This window comes from Phyllobates terribilis, unplaced genomic scaffold (genome assembly GCF_046119375.1).
Source record: "Phyllobates terribilis strain yellow unplaced genomic scaffold, ASM4611937v1 Scaffold_3__8_contigs__length_932513732, whole genome shotgun sequence".
NCBI classification, from domain to species: domain Eukaryota; kingdom Metazoa; phylum Chordata; class Amphibia; order Anura; family Dendrobatidae; genus Phyllobates; species Phyllobates terribilis.
The window spans coordinates 357,431,754-357,450,035 of record NW_027362763.1 but is presented as its reverse complement, the minus strand read 5'-3'; the positions used below and the strand labels follow the sequence as shown (position 1 = coordinate 357,450,035).

Sequence of the window (18,282 nt, the reverse complement as noted above, 5' to 3'; positions counted from 1 at the left end):
TTCACGGTGGGAACCAGGCATGTAGAGTCCATCCGTTCACCTTTTCTGCGTCGCACAAAGACACGGTGGTTGGAACCAAAGATTTCAAATTTGGACTCATCAGATCAAAGCACAGATTTCCACTGGTCTAATGTCCATTCCTTGTGTTCTTTAGCCCAACAAATCTCTTCTGCTTGTTGCCTGTCCTTAGCAGTGGTTTCCTAGCAGCTATTTTACCATGAAGGCCTGCTGCACAAAGTCTCCTCTTAACAGTTCTTGTAGAGATGTGTCTGCTGCTAGAACTCTGTGTGGCATTGACCTAGTCTCTAATCTGAGCTGCTGTTAACCTGTGATTTCTGAGGCTGGTGACTCAGATAAACTTATCCTCAGAAGCAGAGGTGACTCTTGGTCTTCCTTTCCTGGGGTGGTCCTCATGTGAGCCAGTTTCTTTGTAGCGCTTGATGGTTTTTGCAACTGCACTTGGGGACACTTTCAAAGTTTGCTCAATTTTTCGGACTGACAGACCTTCATTTCTTAAAGTAATGATGGCCACTCATTTTTCTTTACTTAGAATTTGTATTATGGCAATGAAAAAGCAGCTAACAGTCTATTCAGTAGTACTATCAGCTGTGTATCAACCAGACTTCTGCACAACACAACTGATGGTCCCAACCCCATTTATAAGGCAAGAAATCCCACTTATTAAACCTGACAGGGCACACCTGTGAAGTGAAAACCATTTCGGGTGACTACCTCTTGAAGCTCATCAAGAGAATGCCAAGAGTGTGCAAAGCAGTCATCAAAGCAAAAGGTGGCTACTTTGAAGAACCTAGAATATAAGACATATTTTCAGTTGTTTCACACTTTTTTGTTAAGTATATAATTCCACATGTGTTAATTCATAGTTTTAATGCCTTCAATGTGAATGTACAATTTTCAAAGTCATGAAAATACAGAAAAATCTTTAAATGAGAAGGTGTGTCCAAACTTTTGGTCTGTACTGTACATATGGACCCTCATCAAAAAGGTGCGAGACATACAGAAAATAAAAATAAGTGACAGAATAAACAGACAACCCAATCAGTAAGAGACAGAATATTGCAGGACAAATCCAACATCAGGTACAAGAAGGTCCAACTACCCTTACCATTTCACTATCAACAACTGGCCCACTATGTCTCACATTGAGATTACAGGTTCTGGAACAAGTACCACACCTTAGAAGGGAACAAATTAGAATCTAACAGCTAAAAAAAATGCAAAGCGTTTTGGATATTCTCGCTTCAAACTCTCAAATCAAAAAGGTATGAAGAGAGACTGACACAGCGAGCTTTGTATGAGTCCTAAGGATTCTCTCTTTCCTATTTACTGCCCTTTTCATGACTTTGATAATCCCAAACTTCTACATATTGTCTGTATGTATATGTGGCACCCCAGGGGTCTGGTTTCCACAGTAACAGCAATGTTATGTCTGAGAGCAGGTGGGAGGTCTCTTGGTCAGGGATCCTATGCATGCCACACCTCCTGCCCAGTCCTGGGAGGGGAAGAACTTCCCCTATATAAACTTAGGGCTGAGGCAGGGTTAGGGAGTAGAGAAGAAGTAGAGACAGAGAAGCAGATATAGGAAAAGAACATCAGGAGCTCTGTGGGAGCAGTGCTACAAGGAGTCAGGGGCTGGCAGCTGCAGAGCTCGCCCTGACTGAGAAGTTATCACCGGACCCGGAGTCCGAGGCTGTGGGGACTAACTCCTATCCAGCAGCAGAAACCGACCGGCAGGGGATTGCAGGTCCTCTGGCCCAGAAACCCGAAGGCACGGTCACACGCGTGGGACCAGCACCGCCGTCGTGGAGCGGAAGCTACTAGAAGGCCCCGAGTCACCGGCCATACGGGTGAGCACCACACGGTACACTCAGGGACGTGGGCTACTTATATCCGCCTCTAGCAAGGTAGCCGGAAGAGTATCGTTAGTTTGGGAGGCCTACAACTCCGCCTGGCCAGGGGAGATCCCATCTGCTCAAGGACTGACCAGGCCCCAATCGCTAGCCAGTACTCCGGGAGGGTCTATCTTTGTCACCAGTAAAGACCCTGAACTACACCGTACCGTCTCCGAGTGGTTCCTGCTACCCCCATCATCCACGTCGGCTGCCCTGAGGCCATACCCCTCCCGTTGGGGGTTATACTATCACGCTGCACAATCCTACCACCGGCCTCAGCGGTCTGCCCTGCAGCAGCAGCTCCTTAGCTGTACTCAACGGGTGGTGTAGTCGTCCAACATCTACCGCTAATACAGCGCCACTTAGTCTGACTCCCTGGGCATGGACCGGATCACCGCCACGAGACTACAACCCTCAAGAGATCCGGCTCCGGGTAAGCTCCCGCGTGCGCAACGCAGCGCGACACAGGTCCAAGGGCGCGTCAACTTTTGGCGTAGTCGGCAGGATTTCGTGCCCGCAACCACCGGGTACTGCGTGCCTGAAAAAGACTGTTCAAACTTACCAGTGGTGAAGATTCCCGCCATCCGTGGAGGTTTCCCGCCATCCGGCGCCATCTTCTACCTTCTTCCCGCCATCCGCAAAGTTTTCCCGCCATCCGGCGCCATCTTCTGCCTTCTTCCCGCCATCCGTGGAGTTTTCCCGCCGTTGGACGCCATCTTGAAGACGCCGCGCGGGAAGAAGAGGGGCGTGGACTCCGAAAGCGCGCGAGAACTGAAGCCCCGCCTCACGTCCGGACATTGCGTAAGGTCCTGGAAGGAGCCCAGCAGACGCCGACGTCACAGGAGCGCGATGGAAGGTCCTCAACCCTGACGATCCACTGCGGAGCCGCGGCCTACGGAAGAGGATCATCGCAAGGTAGGCCACGGTCCACTAGGGGGGAGGAAGATGTCGGATACGGAGGAGAGCTTCACTGCCTCAACCCCCGCTAGCGCCACCGCTGCTGCAGTCATGCCTTTCACCATGCCCTATATCCCGGGAGCGGCCTGGCTACCCCAGTACTCAGGGGAGTCACATACCCTGCATGACTTTAGAGAAAAGCTGGATAGCCTCTTCCAGGTGTATCCCCTCACAGAAGAGCAAAAAGTGAGCATCCTGGTGGCCCAATTAACCGGGGCAGCCCAAAGGGAGGTAAAGTCCTGGCCACCTGGGGGGAGGACTGTTGCAGGGATACTAACCCGGCTGAGGGACACCTTTGATACCCGCACCTCAGCCGAGATCAAGCTTAGATTCTACGGGTGCAAGCAGCGAGCACACGAGAGTATAAGGGACTATGCCCTGAACCTACAAGAGGCCCTGAGAGCCATTAAGCAGACCGACCCTGACGGCGTGGGAGACGAGGACAGGCTGTTGACTGAACAATTTATAGAGGGTTTATATTGCAATGCCCACCGAACCCAGTTGCGGGCAATGGCCTTACAGGACCCTCATCTGGGATTTGCACAGTTCAAGGACAGAGCCATCCGGGTGCTCCGAGAACCGGCACCAGGTGGCGTTGTGACCCACAGACGCCCCACTACCACTTACCACCAGGAGGCGGCACCCTTGTCGGCAGGGCCTGTGGGAGCTGATGCGCAGGCTTTGAACAATGACCCGGCTCCAGACCTGCACCATCAGGTCCAAGAGCTAGCTAAAAGCGTTGCTGCGCTAACCCGAACTGTGCAGTCTTTACAGGTTTCCACTCCAGGGAAGATCCAGCTGGCATCCGGACCGGAGGACATCCCGTGGCGTCGACCAAGGAGGACCCCACCGGCCAGAGGAAGACCCAGCGACCGATACAACGAGGACGGACAACCCATCTGCCGCCGCTGCAATCAACCCGGACATATGGCAAGGTACTGTCCTTTAAACTGGCACAACCTGGGGTAGAGGGCCAACCCCCAGGAAAAAGTTCACCAGGCCCATCGAACTGGCGCGACAAATATGTGGGAGGACGTCCAGTCTTACCCGTGGTACTGGATGGCATTCCTATGAGTGCCCTACTGGACACCGGGTCACAGGTCACCACCATCCCGTACGTGCTCTTCAAGCAGTACTGGAATGACTCGGATATCACCCGCTACCCTGACGACGACTTGAGTATCATCGCCAGCAATGGTCAGCCCGTGACACAGATTGGATTTAAAGAGGTGACCATTAAAATCGGTAGAGTCGAACTGGCAGCACAGGGACTGATCATTGTAGACATTGACAAACATGAGAGTCACCCAAAGATAACTCTAGGAACTAATGTAATTGAAAATTGTCTTGCAGAGGTGATTTTCCTTTTACAGCAGGTTGCCAAGAACGCCAGCTCCGGCCAGCAGCGAGTGCTCCAGAAAGAGATCCGGGCACTGATGCGACGGCAACAGCTAGAACTCTCCGGTGGTGAGATTGGTAGCGTGCGAATGTGTGACCCTTTCCCTATTGCCATGCCCCCGAAAAGTGAAATGATGATTTGGTGCCGGGCAGCTATTGGTCTGAGAGGTAGAGATTACCAGGCAATGGTAGAACCAGTTTACTCAGACAGTAGGCCCACCATTTTGACAGCACGGGGGGTGGTCAATGTACGCCATGGGAGGGTGCCCGTTCGCATAATAAATATCGGGAAGAGGGAAGTGTACCTGCCCCGGTATGCCACGCTAGCCAAATTGTATACCATCAATCAAGATTCCATACAGTCCGTAGAACCCTTGCCTCCATCTTCCCCGGAGGAAGGTAACGGCTCTCAGAAAACAATGGAGGACTGGTGTCAGCAACTACATTTGGGTACTGACTCCACTCCCTCACACCAGAAACAGGGAGTCTATCGGGTGGTTCAAGAGTACGAGAGAGTGTTTAGTAAACACCCGTTAGACTTCGGGCGAGTCAAGGGGGTAGAACACCACATCCCCACGGGAGACCATCCTCCCATAAAAGAGAGGTATCGACCCGTACCCCCTGCACACTACCAACACGCCAAGGGGATGCTTAGAGACATGAAGGAGGCTGGGGTGATCAGGGATAGCTGTAGCCCCTGGGCAGCTCCACTAGTCTTAGTCAAAAATAAAGACAACACCATGAGGATGTGTGTAGATTACCGGAAAATCAACCGTATCACACACAAGGATGCGTACCCCTTACCAAGGATAGAGGAGTCTTTGGCTGCTTTAAGATCTGCTAACTTCTTCTCTACCTTGGATCTCACTAGTGGGTACTGGCAGGTTCCTGTAGCAGAGGCGGACCGGGAGAAGACCGCATTCACCACCCCGATGGGACTTAGCGAGTTTACCTGCATGCCGTTCGGACTCTGCAACGCACCAGGAACCTTCCAACGATTAATGGAGTGCTGTCTGGGCCACAGAAACTTCGAGACGGTCCTGCTGTACCTGGACGATGTCATCGTATATTCCAAGACGTATGAGGACCACCTGAAACACCTGGCGGAAGTGTTCGAAGCTCTGGCAAGCTACGGCCTAAAGGTGAAACCCTCCAAGTGTCACCTCCTGAAACCAAAGGTGCAGTACCTGGGACACGTGGTGAGCGCTGATGGAGTGGCTCCTGACCCTGATAAGATCACCGCAATTAAGGAATGGCCAAGTCCCTCCAGTGTAAAGGAAGTGCGGCAGTTCCTCGGGTTGGTAGGCTATTACCGCAGATTCATCCCCGGTTTCACCAAAAAGGCAGCTCCTATGCAGGACCTCCTGATAGGCCAGTCCCGGAAGGCCAAGAACCAGAAGCCACCCTTCAGATGGGAGAAGTTAGAAGAAGAGTCCTTCCGCCAGCTGAAGATGGCCCTCACGGGGGATGAAATCCTGGCGTACCCTGATTACAGCCAGCCCTTTATCCTCTACACCGACGCAAGTAACATCGGGCTAGGAGCCGTGCTGTCCCAGATCCAGCAGGGGAAAGAACGAGTAATCGCTTACGCCAGCCGAAAACTGCGACCCACCGAGAGAAACCCTGAGAATTACAGCTCATTTAAGCTAGAGTTCCTGGCAGTGGTGTGGGCAGTCACCGAACGCTTTAAGCACTACCTCGCTTCCTCCCGGTTCACCGTGTACACGGATAACAACCCGTTGACACACCTGGACACAGCAAGACTCGGTGCCCTAGAGCAGAGATGGATGGCCCGTCTGTCCAACTACGAGTTCACAATCAAATACCGGGCAGGACGCTCCAATACCAACGCGGACGCCCTGTCCAGGATGCCAAACCTACCGGACGTAGGAGAAGATCCAGAGGGACTGGAAGAAGTCGAACTCCCCGCGTTCCACCGTCATGGGACTATCCAGTATTCCCACCGGGTAGGGAGTAAGCAAGCTGCTACGTTTAATCCCTTGCCTCACTACAACTGGGCGGAAACGCAAGACAGTGACCCTGCCGTCCGACTGGTGAAGGAGATGCTGACTCGGCCAGAGGCTCGCCTTGACCCAGACGCTCCGGAGGAAGCCAAGCAACTGTGGGCTGAGAAGAGTCGACTGTTCCTTTATAAGGGGAAGTTGTGCCGCCGAATGGTTAACTCCCGGACGCATGAACTAATCTGGCAAGTAGTGGTGCCACGAAGAGACGCAGCCGTGGTGATGGAGGCATACCACGACGGGGCTGGACACTTCGGATGGAAGAAGCTGGAGTTCCTGCTGCGCGGGTAGTTCCACTGGGTAGGCATGAGGGGAACCATCGAGAGGTGGTGCAGAGACTGTGGCCCGTGCAACCTAAGAAGGAAGGACCGTGCCAGCCAGAAGACTCCCCTGCAGTCCATCGTCACCCGGCAGCCGTTGGATCTGGTAGCCTTGGATCATGTAAAACTGACCCCAAGCAGAAGTGGCTACGTCTACGCACTAACCATCGTGGATCACTACTCCCGGTTCTTGGTTGTCGTCCCCGTCAAGGACTTAACAGCTCGAACAGCAGCTAGAGCCTTCCAGCAGCATTTCTGCCGTCCACACGGGTACCCGGACCAAGTGTTGACAGACCAGGGACCTGCCTTTGAAGCGGAGGTCTTCCAAGAATTCTGCACTCTGTATGGCTGCCGGAAGATAAGGACGACACCCTATCATCCGCAAACTAATGGACTTTGTGAGAAAATGAACCAGGTGGTGATAGATCTTCTGAAAACATTGCCCCTGGAAGAACGCAGTCTGTGGCCTGAGAGGCTGCCCGACCTAGTGGACCTATACAACCACATCCCGGTAGGTTCCACCAACTGTACCCCGGCTTACCTGATGAGGGCAAGACCTGGTAAGCTACCTGTTGACCTGGAGATGGGAGTCCTGACACCCGAGGACACTTCACCAGAAGCAGACTGGGACACAGAGAGGCAGCAGCAGTACCGGAAAGTACAGGAGAGCGTGGAGCGAAGTCTCTGTCAAGCTAGGGAAAGACAAGAGAAAACTTACAACCAGTATGCTCCCGCTGTTCCCCTGGTACCCGGAGAGCAGGTCTTGAAGAGGAAAAGGCGGCTCCACAAGTTGGACGACCAGTGGGAGAAGGACCCGTACATCGTACTGCCCTCAAGCCACGACAACCCAAAGGTCTGTACCATCAGTAAAGACGGAGGGGAAACCACAACCATTGTATCCCGGGATCACCTGAAGAAGTGTCCCGAACAGCTACGGAACCCTGAAGAGGAACAAGAAGACCCTCGACCCGTAGAGGAAAGGGAAGATATGGTTAGTACTGTGCTCGGAGACTTCCCTCGGTCTTGGACTCAAGTCAATGGCGCAGTTGTGGTACCCGTACTCACCTTCCTCCAACCAGCATCCCAAGCACCTACAGAGCAACAGGTAGAGCTGGAAGAACAGCCGGTCCAGGAGGCAGAAGACCCCACACCAGCAGACCAGGAGGATCAACCCTCTGCTTATAGTGAACCTGCCATGCCTCTAGTGAGCCAAAGGGCCCGTGGACAGCTGCCCAGTTTACCCTTGACAGTTCCTACACCCTGTAGTTCGGGGCTAGACAGTCAGCTCCGTAGGTCCACTAGGGCCACTAGAGGCCAGTTACCCGCACGATGGAGGATTTGAAGTGTATAAGTTGTTTTATTTATGGTTACCTGTTTTTCTTGTTGCTTGTGTATAATTATGTGTTTCTAGTTATTTTTAGGAGTCCTTGGTGGATTTACCGGGAATCCTTGTACAATTGGTTGGAGCGTAACCTAGGAATGGACTAAAGACTGTTAAGGACTCGGGGCAGGACAGACCCCTACCTGGTTACGTCTCCCTGTTTTGGTGAAATGGACACCTTGCTTTTCTTCAAAAACTGCACCCGGTTGTGACCATCCTTATGTGTTTTTCTTATTGTATTATTATTGTTTATACCTTGTTATGTTTTTCTAAAAATATGTTTAGTCCCGGAGTACTAAATTTCACTAGGGGGGAATGTGGCACCCCAGGGGTCTGGTTTCCACAGTAACAGCAATGTTATGTCTGAGAGCAGGTGGGAGGTCTCTTGGTCAGGGATCCTATGCATGCCACACCTCCTGCCCAGTCCTGGGAGGGGAAGAACTTCCCCTATATAAACTTAGGGCTGAGGCAGGGTTAGGGAGTAGAGAAGAAGTAGAGACAGAGAAGCAGATATAGAAAAAGAACATCAGGAGCTCTGTGGGAGCAGTGCTACAAGGAGTCAGGGGCTGGCAGCTGCAGAGCTCGTCCTGACTGAGAAGTTATCACCGGACCCGGAGTCCGAGGCTGTGGGGACTAACTCCTATCCAGCAGCAGAAACCGACCGGCAGGGGATTGCAGGTCCTCTGGCCCAGAAACCCGAAGGCACGGTCACACGCGTGGGACCAGCACCGCCGTCGTGGAGCGGAAGCTACTAGAAGGCCCCGAGTCACCGGCCATACGGGTGAGCACCACACGGTACACTCAGGGACGTGGGCTACTTATATCCGCCTCTAGCAAGGTAGCCGGAAGAGTATCGTTAGTTTGGGAGGCCTACAACTCCGCCTGGCCAGGGGAGATCCCATCTGCTCAAGGACTGACCAGGCCCCAATCGCTAGCCAGTACTCCGGGAGGGTCTATCTTTGTCACCAGTAAAGACCCTGAACTATACCGTACCGTCTCCGAGTGGTTCCTGCTACCCCCATCATCCACGTCGGCTGCCCTGAGGCCATACCCCTCCCGTTGGGGGTTATACTATCACGCTGCACAATCCTACCACCGGCCTCAGCGGTCTGCCCTGCAGCAGCAGCTCCTTAGCTGTACTCAACGGGTGGCGTAGTCGTCCAACATCTACCGCTAATACAGCGCCACTTAGTCTGACTCCCTGGGCACGGACCGGATCACCGCCACGAGACTACAACCCTCAAGAGATCCGGCTCCGGGTAAGCTCCCGCGTGCGCAACGCAGCGCGACACAGGTCCAGGGGCGCGTCATATACTACAGTGGTAATGATGATATTTTATTCCCTGTCTTTTATATGATTTTGTGCCTATTGGTGTACAATGACCAACACCTTGTTCGCTTTCTAAACAGAACCGAAAGATACTCACCACCTATCCTGGGCACATATGGTAGTGTATGGGATCACGTACTGCTATTCTGTCCTCTCATTCCACTTCATTCCTTGCAATAATGCTATACACACACACACACACACACACACACACACACACACACACACACAGTATAAATAATCCCCCCCACCACCATTTTTTATTACGGTTCTCACAGCCTTTAAGAGCATGAGTATCCTATTATGCATCACAGAGGAGCCCGGCGCTGCAAGACTGCAGTGCTAACCACTGAGCCACCGTGCTGCCCATAACACATTGCTTCCCCTGTTTACTGTGGCCACCCGCCCCTTTGGGCGGTCTGACTACCATCACGCCTCTCCTACAAACAGACGCCCATACAGCATCAGACGGGGATACCCTGGCGTGTCCAGATTAATTCTACCTCTCACGTCATACGGACACGCCCCAGCTAGACATAACATGGAATAGCTACTTCCAATTTTGGGACCGCTACGTCCGGTCTCTGCTTTACAAAGCTGCAGGTGGGAGAACACCGCTCAGAGCGCATACCCTGCAGCGACGTGCGTCGCATATGTAGCGCCCCGAGGGTTCGGTTGCTACAGGGGTATTGCACCTCAACCAGAGGTGTGATATTCCACTCCCGGGTAAGGATGGAGTGTGGACCAGGGCTCAGTTAGCTGCATACACACACTCACCCCATTTCCGGGGGACAGCTCGATGGTGCTCCCATTTATGCAGGCACAACTGACCATGTCCCTGGCTGGAGTGGGGAGCGGGGAGAGAACCCAGTGATGTAGGAGCAGAAGGGGACGGTTTCTGGAGCATAGGAAGGAGCTCATTGGGTGCAGGTCACCGGAGCTCAGACACAGAGAAGCAGATAAAAGGTGGGAGCCATCTTTATTGAGTGTTCACATCAGAGAGAGAAGTAGTTCAGCCAGAGAGGGCTGACAGGGAGCTGCGGCTCAGCCTGAGCTCAGCTCCACGAGGCCGGCCTGGGGAGAAGGCCGGGGCCAGAGAGGAGAAGAGAAGAAGAAGAACGAAGGAAGGAAGGAGAAGAGACAGAGGAGTAGAAAGGCTCCAGAAACAAGAAGGCAGAAGGGACCCTAAGAGAGCAGAACGGACAGCAACCGTTGCAAGCCCGCGTTATATCGGGTGAAGGGTCAGGTCACGGAAGGGTACCGGATTCCCAAGTTGGTGGAGGTAAATCATCCCTCAGCCAAGAACCGGAGGTCGTGATCATTTATTGGTGCGACCCCTTGCTACACCCGCTAGGAAGGCACCACATAGGGTCAGGGAAACTGGCGCCTAGTTTTACCAGAGAAGGCCCGAGGCAGCAGGACAGAAGCGTGGTCACTGGTGGGGCACGAGAGGTCAGAGAAAGGATAGAAGGGGGTCCTGTGCCATACTCCTGAATTGCCTGGGGGTTGACCGAGCCCCTCACCTGGTGGACGCAGCACGGCTCAGGCAGTCCTTGCCGACGGAAGTGACTTGGATAACAACTGTGAGTAAAAGGCCTGAACTGCACCATTGGACTCTGTGTGATTTATGCTGCGCCTGCACCATCACCTCCAGCATCCTATTACACTGCCCTGAGGCTACACTCTTCCCGTGGGGAGTTATCCCATCCCTGTGCTGCACACCAACACCAGCCTCAGCGGTCTGCCCTGCAGCGGCGGTCATCCCCGACCGCAATCCACGGGTGGCGTAGTCGGACATTCAGAAATCTACAAATAGACAGCCACAACATAGGTCTGACCACACTGAGCCACGGGACCGGGTTGCCACTACTACCCCCATCAGCACCCTACACTAGAAGGCCCGGTTCTGTGTACCCCACGGCCCAGGGGGCGAGTCACAAAAACAGTGCTAACTCAAGGCTGCTTATTCAAGAACCACTGGCAATCAGGTAACCACTTTTAATTATACATGTACTACTCCAGTTTGTCTAACCTTCCTGCCATATAAAAGGCACAGCCATCCATATTATCTATACCTACGACTATATCTTTCTTATAGTTTATACATGTCTTCACAAATAATTGGTGGATACATACCATATAAGTGTACCAAGTATATATTCTAATTCTTATTCTCACCTTTTCATTCCTTACTACTGTTAAATTGACAGTTACCCTGTTCACCAATATAGTCACTTTTCCCAGGTACCATACCCTGACTCCCACTCACCCTAATTAATAAGCACGGAAACGTTCTATCAGGTTCTGGATAAAGAAATTGCACTGCACCATTGTCTTTTTAACGGACAGAGCACCATCTAGTGACAACTTCTGGAATCTCTACACAGATCGAGATCTAGATCTTTCTATATAGTTTCGGTATTTCTCTTGGCATATATATGCGCTCCAAATGTATTATGATGTTGTTATATCATTGTTCTATTTACCATGGATATCTTGTTAAAAGGAATAATCTGATGCAATGTGTCCTAACAAATGGCCGTTTAGGCGAACACATAGAATTTACATGTATACAAAATATACAAAATAGACTGATATAAATGCTGTATTTATTTATTCTGTCACTTATTTTTATTTTCTGTATGTATCGCACATTTTTGATGAAGGTCCAAATGTAGGATCGAAATCGTTTAACCCTTTACGATTGCCAGAATAAATGTCTCCCCTATTCACTGAAACCATTTTGAGTGCTAAGTTGGTTTTCTACGTTTTTTTTATATTCCATTCCGGATTGGGTTCTGATTCCGGATCCTTCACTTGGGCTTTGGCTGTGGCCTCCACCGGAGCTTCCTCATGGAGCACCTTCACTTGCAAACCTCCTGGCCACATCTCCTCCTCTTCCACTCAACTCGACCAGGCCCTCCCCAGAGTGCGAGAGCGTACCGCCGTTTATAACCCTCAAAAGGGTAGCTGCACTCTTCCATCACGACTTGCTTCCATTTCTCCTGACTCGCCAACAGCGGCGGCTGCCCGCTCTACCTAGAGTGTACTCCCCCCCCATCGCTCCTGACGTGCCCAGGGGATGGGGACGACTTGGCGCCCGGGCCTTGCTGTTAGTTTTGGGGGATGCCGCGGTGGCCGGTCCCGGGCCCGTACCCTGGGGTCACTCTTAAAAGCAAGGAATAATGGGGGAAAGGTGTATGGGATAGGAAAAGTTTGTGACTCCACCCGTGGTGTCTGGTGAGGATCACCAGTGCTGCTACAGTCCTCTGAGGCACAATGTCATAGTATAGCACAGGACTTCCTTAATGCTGCTGGTGCAATGAGCCTGGTGCAGAACGCGGTATCCAGGAACCAGCGGTGGATACCGCGTTCTGCGCCAGGCTCATTGCACCAGCAGCATTAAGGAAGTCCTGTGCTATACTATCACATTGTGTCCGCTGCCCCTGCACATTTGCCTCACCCTAATAGCAGACAGTCTGTTTACTGATGAAGGTCTGTTTGACCGAAACGTCTTTTGTTTGTAAATTAATGGACTGCATTAAAAATTACACTTCTTTGTTCTAAATCCGAGTGCCGAGGTTATTCTAATATAGAACTAGGGGAACTGCCCAGGGACTACAACTATCCCTTACTACCCCTGCCTTCTTCATGTCGTGCAACATCTCCTTCGCCTTCTGGTAGTGTGCTGGTGGTATAGGCCTGTAATGTTCTTTGATGGGTGGATGGTCACCTGTGGGGATATGGTGTTGAACCCCCTTAATCCTCCCAAAGTCAAGTGGGTGCTTACTGAATACCTGCGCGTATTCCTGAACCACCCGGTGTACACCCTGCTTCTGATGGGCAGGCGTTGTGTCTGTCCCAACATGGAGCTGTTGATACCAATCCTCCACCTGGGTTGCCGGGTCATTATCCTCCACTTCATCTGGTGAGGTTAAGGACTCCGCCTATGGAGTTGTTATTTACTGTGCACAGTTTGGCAACAGTGGCGTAGCGTGGTATTCTAACCTTGTCCTCCCCATAGTTTAGGGGATAAACTGATAAACTGTTCCTTCAGCATTTTATTTTCATTATCAATGCTGGTTGGACTAACCTGTTTCAGAGCTCGCAGGGCCCCTTGTAAACGCCAGGCATAGTCCCGAACACTGTCCTCCGGTTGCTGAGAGCAGTTGTAGAACCTCATCCGGAGGTCTGTCTCAGTACGATTCTCAAAGACAGTCTAACTTTTTAAAGATTGCGGACACTGACTCCTGGTCTGCGGCCGACCAGGTTTCTACTTCTCGCTCCGCAGCACCAGTCAATTGTCCCAATACAACAGCGGCTCTTTGCTTGCCTGTCATAGAGTACATGTCCAATATACCGCATATTTTCCTTTTAAATCCAGACAGGGTATCTGGTTTGCCGCTGTATTGGGGGAGCCACTTCGCTCCAGGGATGTACGGTAGGGCCATGGGTGTGACAGGGGTTACAAGCCCTGCTGGTGGAGCGGCTGCTTCGGCCTGCTCGGCGCCGAGCACGGGTTGAACATCAGGGCGGTTAACTGGTACTCGGGCGTTGTGCCGTTCTTCGGACATTCTGACACCCCCCTAGCGAACCGTGGCCTACCTTCTTTTCTTTTCTTCCGGTAGGCCGCAGCTCCGCAGGTGACGGTCTTCTTCAGGACCTTGCGTCCTACGTCAGAGCGCTCACCGGCACTCCTTCCAGGACCTGGCGCTTCCTGGTTTGACGTCGAGGCGTGGGGTGTGTCCGGGGCTTCGCGCACTTCAGCAGGCACGCCTCTCAGTTTCCCGTGGTTACACCCTTCTTCCCGCTCAGCGGCACAACAATGGCGGCGATCTTCGCCACAGTTAAATACACAGTTTTTGATTAAAGGCGCACAGTACCCGGTGGCAATGAGCACAACACTCCGTCGCTGCAGCGGGCACGGAATCCTGTTCGTGACGCCAGGAAGAGATGACACGCTCAGGGGATGGGGATGACTACTCGGCGCCCGGGCCTTGCTGTTAGTTTTGGGGGATGCTGCGGTGGCCGGCTCCTGGGCCCGTACCATGGGGTCACTCTTAAAAGCAAGGGATAATGGGGGAAAGGTTTATGGAATAGGAAAAGTTCGTGACGCCACCCATGGTGTCTGGTGAGGATCACCAGTGCTGCTACAGTCCTCTGAGGCCGGTGCTCAGGCAGCTTAGTTGGTGCGGCTCCCCACAGGTGGAGCAGGGCATCAGAGCAGCGTAGGAAAAGGGATGCAGGACAGAGGGGACCCAGCCGGGTCAGGAGAAGAATAGGCACACTCACAACAGCTCACTTCAGTACCTTTACTGGTGGTGTTTCAGGCACGATCCAGGGCACTGTAGGGTGAAGGGTGCATTTCAGGACTCTCTCCAGTGAGCGGGTATGGGGCCTCCTGTTTCTTGCCTTTTCCTGATAAGTTTATGACCTGCCTGGAGCTAGGCCTAACTTGGTCTCTGTCTTGCACCTGCTGACCTGGTGGTAGGGCCTTCTGTTGGAGATCACACTCCCTGGTCTCTTGGGCCTCTGTGATTCCTAACCCTGAGATAAAGGTCAGCTTTTGGTGTTCCTGGGACATGTAGTTCGCTAGGGGTTCCAGTTGTTTCTGCTGGTCCTAGAGATCCTTGCAGACACGGACCCGGTGTCCGGTATATGGTCTTGGGGTGAGCTGGCTAAGCTCCTCTGCCCCCTATGTAGCTCGCTTACTCCACTTGCCTTCGGCCGTGCTCGGGGCCCTCACTAGGCTTCACACTGGCAGTAGGCCTCGCTACTCTTCACCGCTTTTATGGCATCGGCATGCCTTAGGCTCACTACTCTGAGCTTTATGAGTCTGAACTCTCTAGAGGGACTGGAACTACCTCTGTCCCCTGAGAAAACTGTTCTCTAGACTGCACTGGCTAGCTCCACCTTCCCTATTTATATCCCTATCCGGGCTCCCTCTGGTGGTCTGAGGTGGAAGGTGGAGGTGTGTGAATGCTGTGACGGCCTCTTGTGGAGGAATCCGTCCATGCACCCCTCTAGGATCTGTGGCACCAATGCGCAGCAGGGTGCCACACTCCTCCTCTTACCAGGTGGAGCTACTTTCAGCTCACCTGCCTGTTTCTTAGGAGTCTCCTCCCGTTCTCCTTTGGCTTTCTGGAACGGGTGTGGTTTCTTTTTCCTTCGCCACGTCCAGCAGGAGCGAGCATCACTCACTACAAGCCGGCCTCTCCAGACAAACCACTTCCCAGGCTGGATGGATTTTCGCACTCTTCCACTTCTCTTATGCCCAAGATGGGCGGGTCCGTCTCGCCATCTCGCGCCACTCACAGCCATCTTGAAGTCTGTGCTCAGTGCTATCTTTATGTTCACTGGATCCTTACCCGCATTCAAGTCTTCTTGATGCATGGTTAGATCCTGCCGACTACGCCAATTGTAAAGTTGCCAAGAGCTCCTGTTCGGTTAGGCTCTGCCACTTTACAGGAAATCAGTGTCACAGTCCCAGTGTGCTGTCAGGTGTGGAGTGCATCACAATCACTAGTAGGCAGCAGGCCTCCTGTGTCTCCAGGCATGCATCTTCAGGAGTCACACACAACTTAGGGGACACCAAGTTCATTGCAACAATCAAAGGTATACTGGTCAGTTCAAGTTCCTCAGATTGTAACATGTGGGATAGGGCACATCACTTCGTATGCCTTACAGCTTCAGTCCTACCTTTCGTTCCTCCTGGACTATCCCTAAGCCCACTGACTCAGTCAGCCCCATGGCCTTCCTGTCCAGTTCCACAGTGCACCCGGGATCAGCCACCTGCCCTTCACACGGTTCCACGTCCAGCATCCCCTGTGCGCCAGAAGACACGATGCACCCATCAGCCCCCACACTGAGCTTTGGGCTCCTGATGACGGAATGTCCGCAAGTGATATCAGTACGGCTTTCCATTGCCTTGAATGACTGGTACATGCTGGCCCTAGCAGCCCACTGCACCCGAGTTTGACCTTGTCACTCTACTTCCCTAACTGACAACTACCAGGAAGTGAGCCCCTTTTCTGACCTCATTTAACCCCCTGCCATTGCTGGCTAGCCCCATTAACTATATCTTATCCTTATATCAGTATGTACAAAATCTAATGTCCTTATCTTATGCACTAGGTCCTAATCTATGTCCTTCCCTATGCTACCAACATTATACATTGCTACACATGCATAGTATACTTCACAATACTTATATTGCACCATATCATATTACACACTAGACGCACAGAGATGCATGACACTTTCCACACTATGTGATTGCTGTCTTTAGGGACAGGAACAAGGCAATACAGTCCACACCTTTATATAGATCACTTAGTTTACAGCAGCAATTATGATAGAATCAAAGTTTTCTCTGAAGATTTAGCAGAGCACAGAAGCTGAGCAGTGTTTCACTCCACCCACACCACTGATTGGCAGCTCTCTATGTACATTATATACTGACAGAAATCTGCTAATCATTGCTGGGGGTGTGATTGGACTAGGAAGCACAAGGCCAGTTGTCCTCTAGTGATAATTTCCTGCTAATAAAACACTGATTGTATTGAAACAGTCCAGTATGTGAGACATCTCTAATCAGGGTCTCTGGTCCTACATCCTCTTACTCTCAGATTATAGAACAAAAACTTAGTGACACATTCCCTTTAAAGTGGACCTTTCATCACATTTTACACGCTAAACTCAGCACATAATAATGAATTTGCTGAAAATCTGAATAAAAGCATTCTTTTTTATTTCTCATCTCTGTTATGGAGTTATTAGCTTGTAAACTTTATATGCCAATTTCCACTATAGCCAATTGGATGTTAGCACAAATTCTTCTCTGGGGTGTTTACTTTTTCTCCTGTATGACATTGCCCAATCATAAACAGGAGGTATCATGCAGGGAAAAAAAAAAACCAAGGAAGATCAGAACCAGTTTCCTCTGGGTGACATAAGACTCATGTAACCAGGTCACACAGATCTAAGTGCTGGCAATTACTGTGTAGGAGGGGAGAGAATCGAGCTGTGTGTGTGACTATAAACACTGCTCTGCATCTATCACATGCATCGGGAAACAATGCCTCGCTACCTGAGAGAGCACTGTATATGTGAGATGAGAGTTGTGGTGTGAGCAGTGCTTATAACATCTAGAACGCTGCATTTCTCCCAGGTACTGAGGCAGTATTCCCCGATGCTTGTAATGGATGCAGAGCAGTGTTTAAAATGACATACAGCTTTGCTTTCTACCTCCCTCAGCTCCCTGTACATCACAGGTAGCTAGATCAATGTGACCTTATTAAACATGAGTCTCACCATGTCACACTGAGAAAGCCAGTCCTGACCTTCATAGGGGGAAGTTTTTTATTTTTTTTAGTCCTGCATGATACCTCCTGCTTATGATTAGGCAACGTCATACAAGGAAAAAAAATAAATGCCCCCAAATGACCAAAAATCTCTGCCAACGCTCCCTTGATTATAGTGAATATTAGCATATAAAGTGTACAAGCGAATATCTTCACATTGGAAATTGGAAAAATAAATAAAAATAAGTTTTATTCAGAACGCCAGCCATTTGATCAGGATATGACCAGTTTAGCATGTAAAGTGTGGTAAAAGGTTTGTAACTAATATTAAACCAACAATTAGAAAATAATCAGTTCATATTTTTTACGGACTGTCCCATAGATTAGACTGTGAAACAGTATTGTATTACCTGCAGAAAATGGTATGAATGCTTTATTGCCCTGAAAATTGCCTTCTTCATCCAAAAAGTTTGAAGGATTGAACGTATCTGGGAATTTCCAATGTTTGGGTGCCGTGAGCACAGAGGCCAGGTTAGGTACAATTGTGGTTCCCTAAGGGAATGACAATCATTGTACATGTGAAAGAATTGTAATTAAATATTGCAATATTCTAGAATAATAAGTAACAAACACAGTGTCAATTTTTTAGCGGAAAAAAA

General features: G+C 51.0%; 1 protein-coding gene across 3 annotated transcripts in view; it reads right to left on the bottom strand.

Moving 5' to 3' along the window:
* Positions 1-18,282, bottom strand: part of LOC141259389 (cytochrome P450 2J2-like) — a 263,707-nt gene that overhangs the window by 91,243 nt on the left and 154,182 nt on the right. For all 3 annotated transcript variants that reach the window (XM_073675295.1, XM_073675297.1, XM_073675296.1), the window contains one exon: positions 18,034-18,175. In XM_073675295.1, the coding sequence (XP_073531396.1) occupies positions 18,034-18,175 (142 nt within the window). The remainder of the gene's footprint in view (positions 1-18,033; positions 18,176-18,282) is intronic.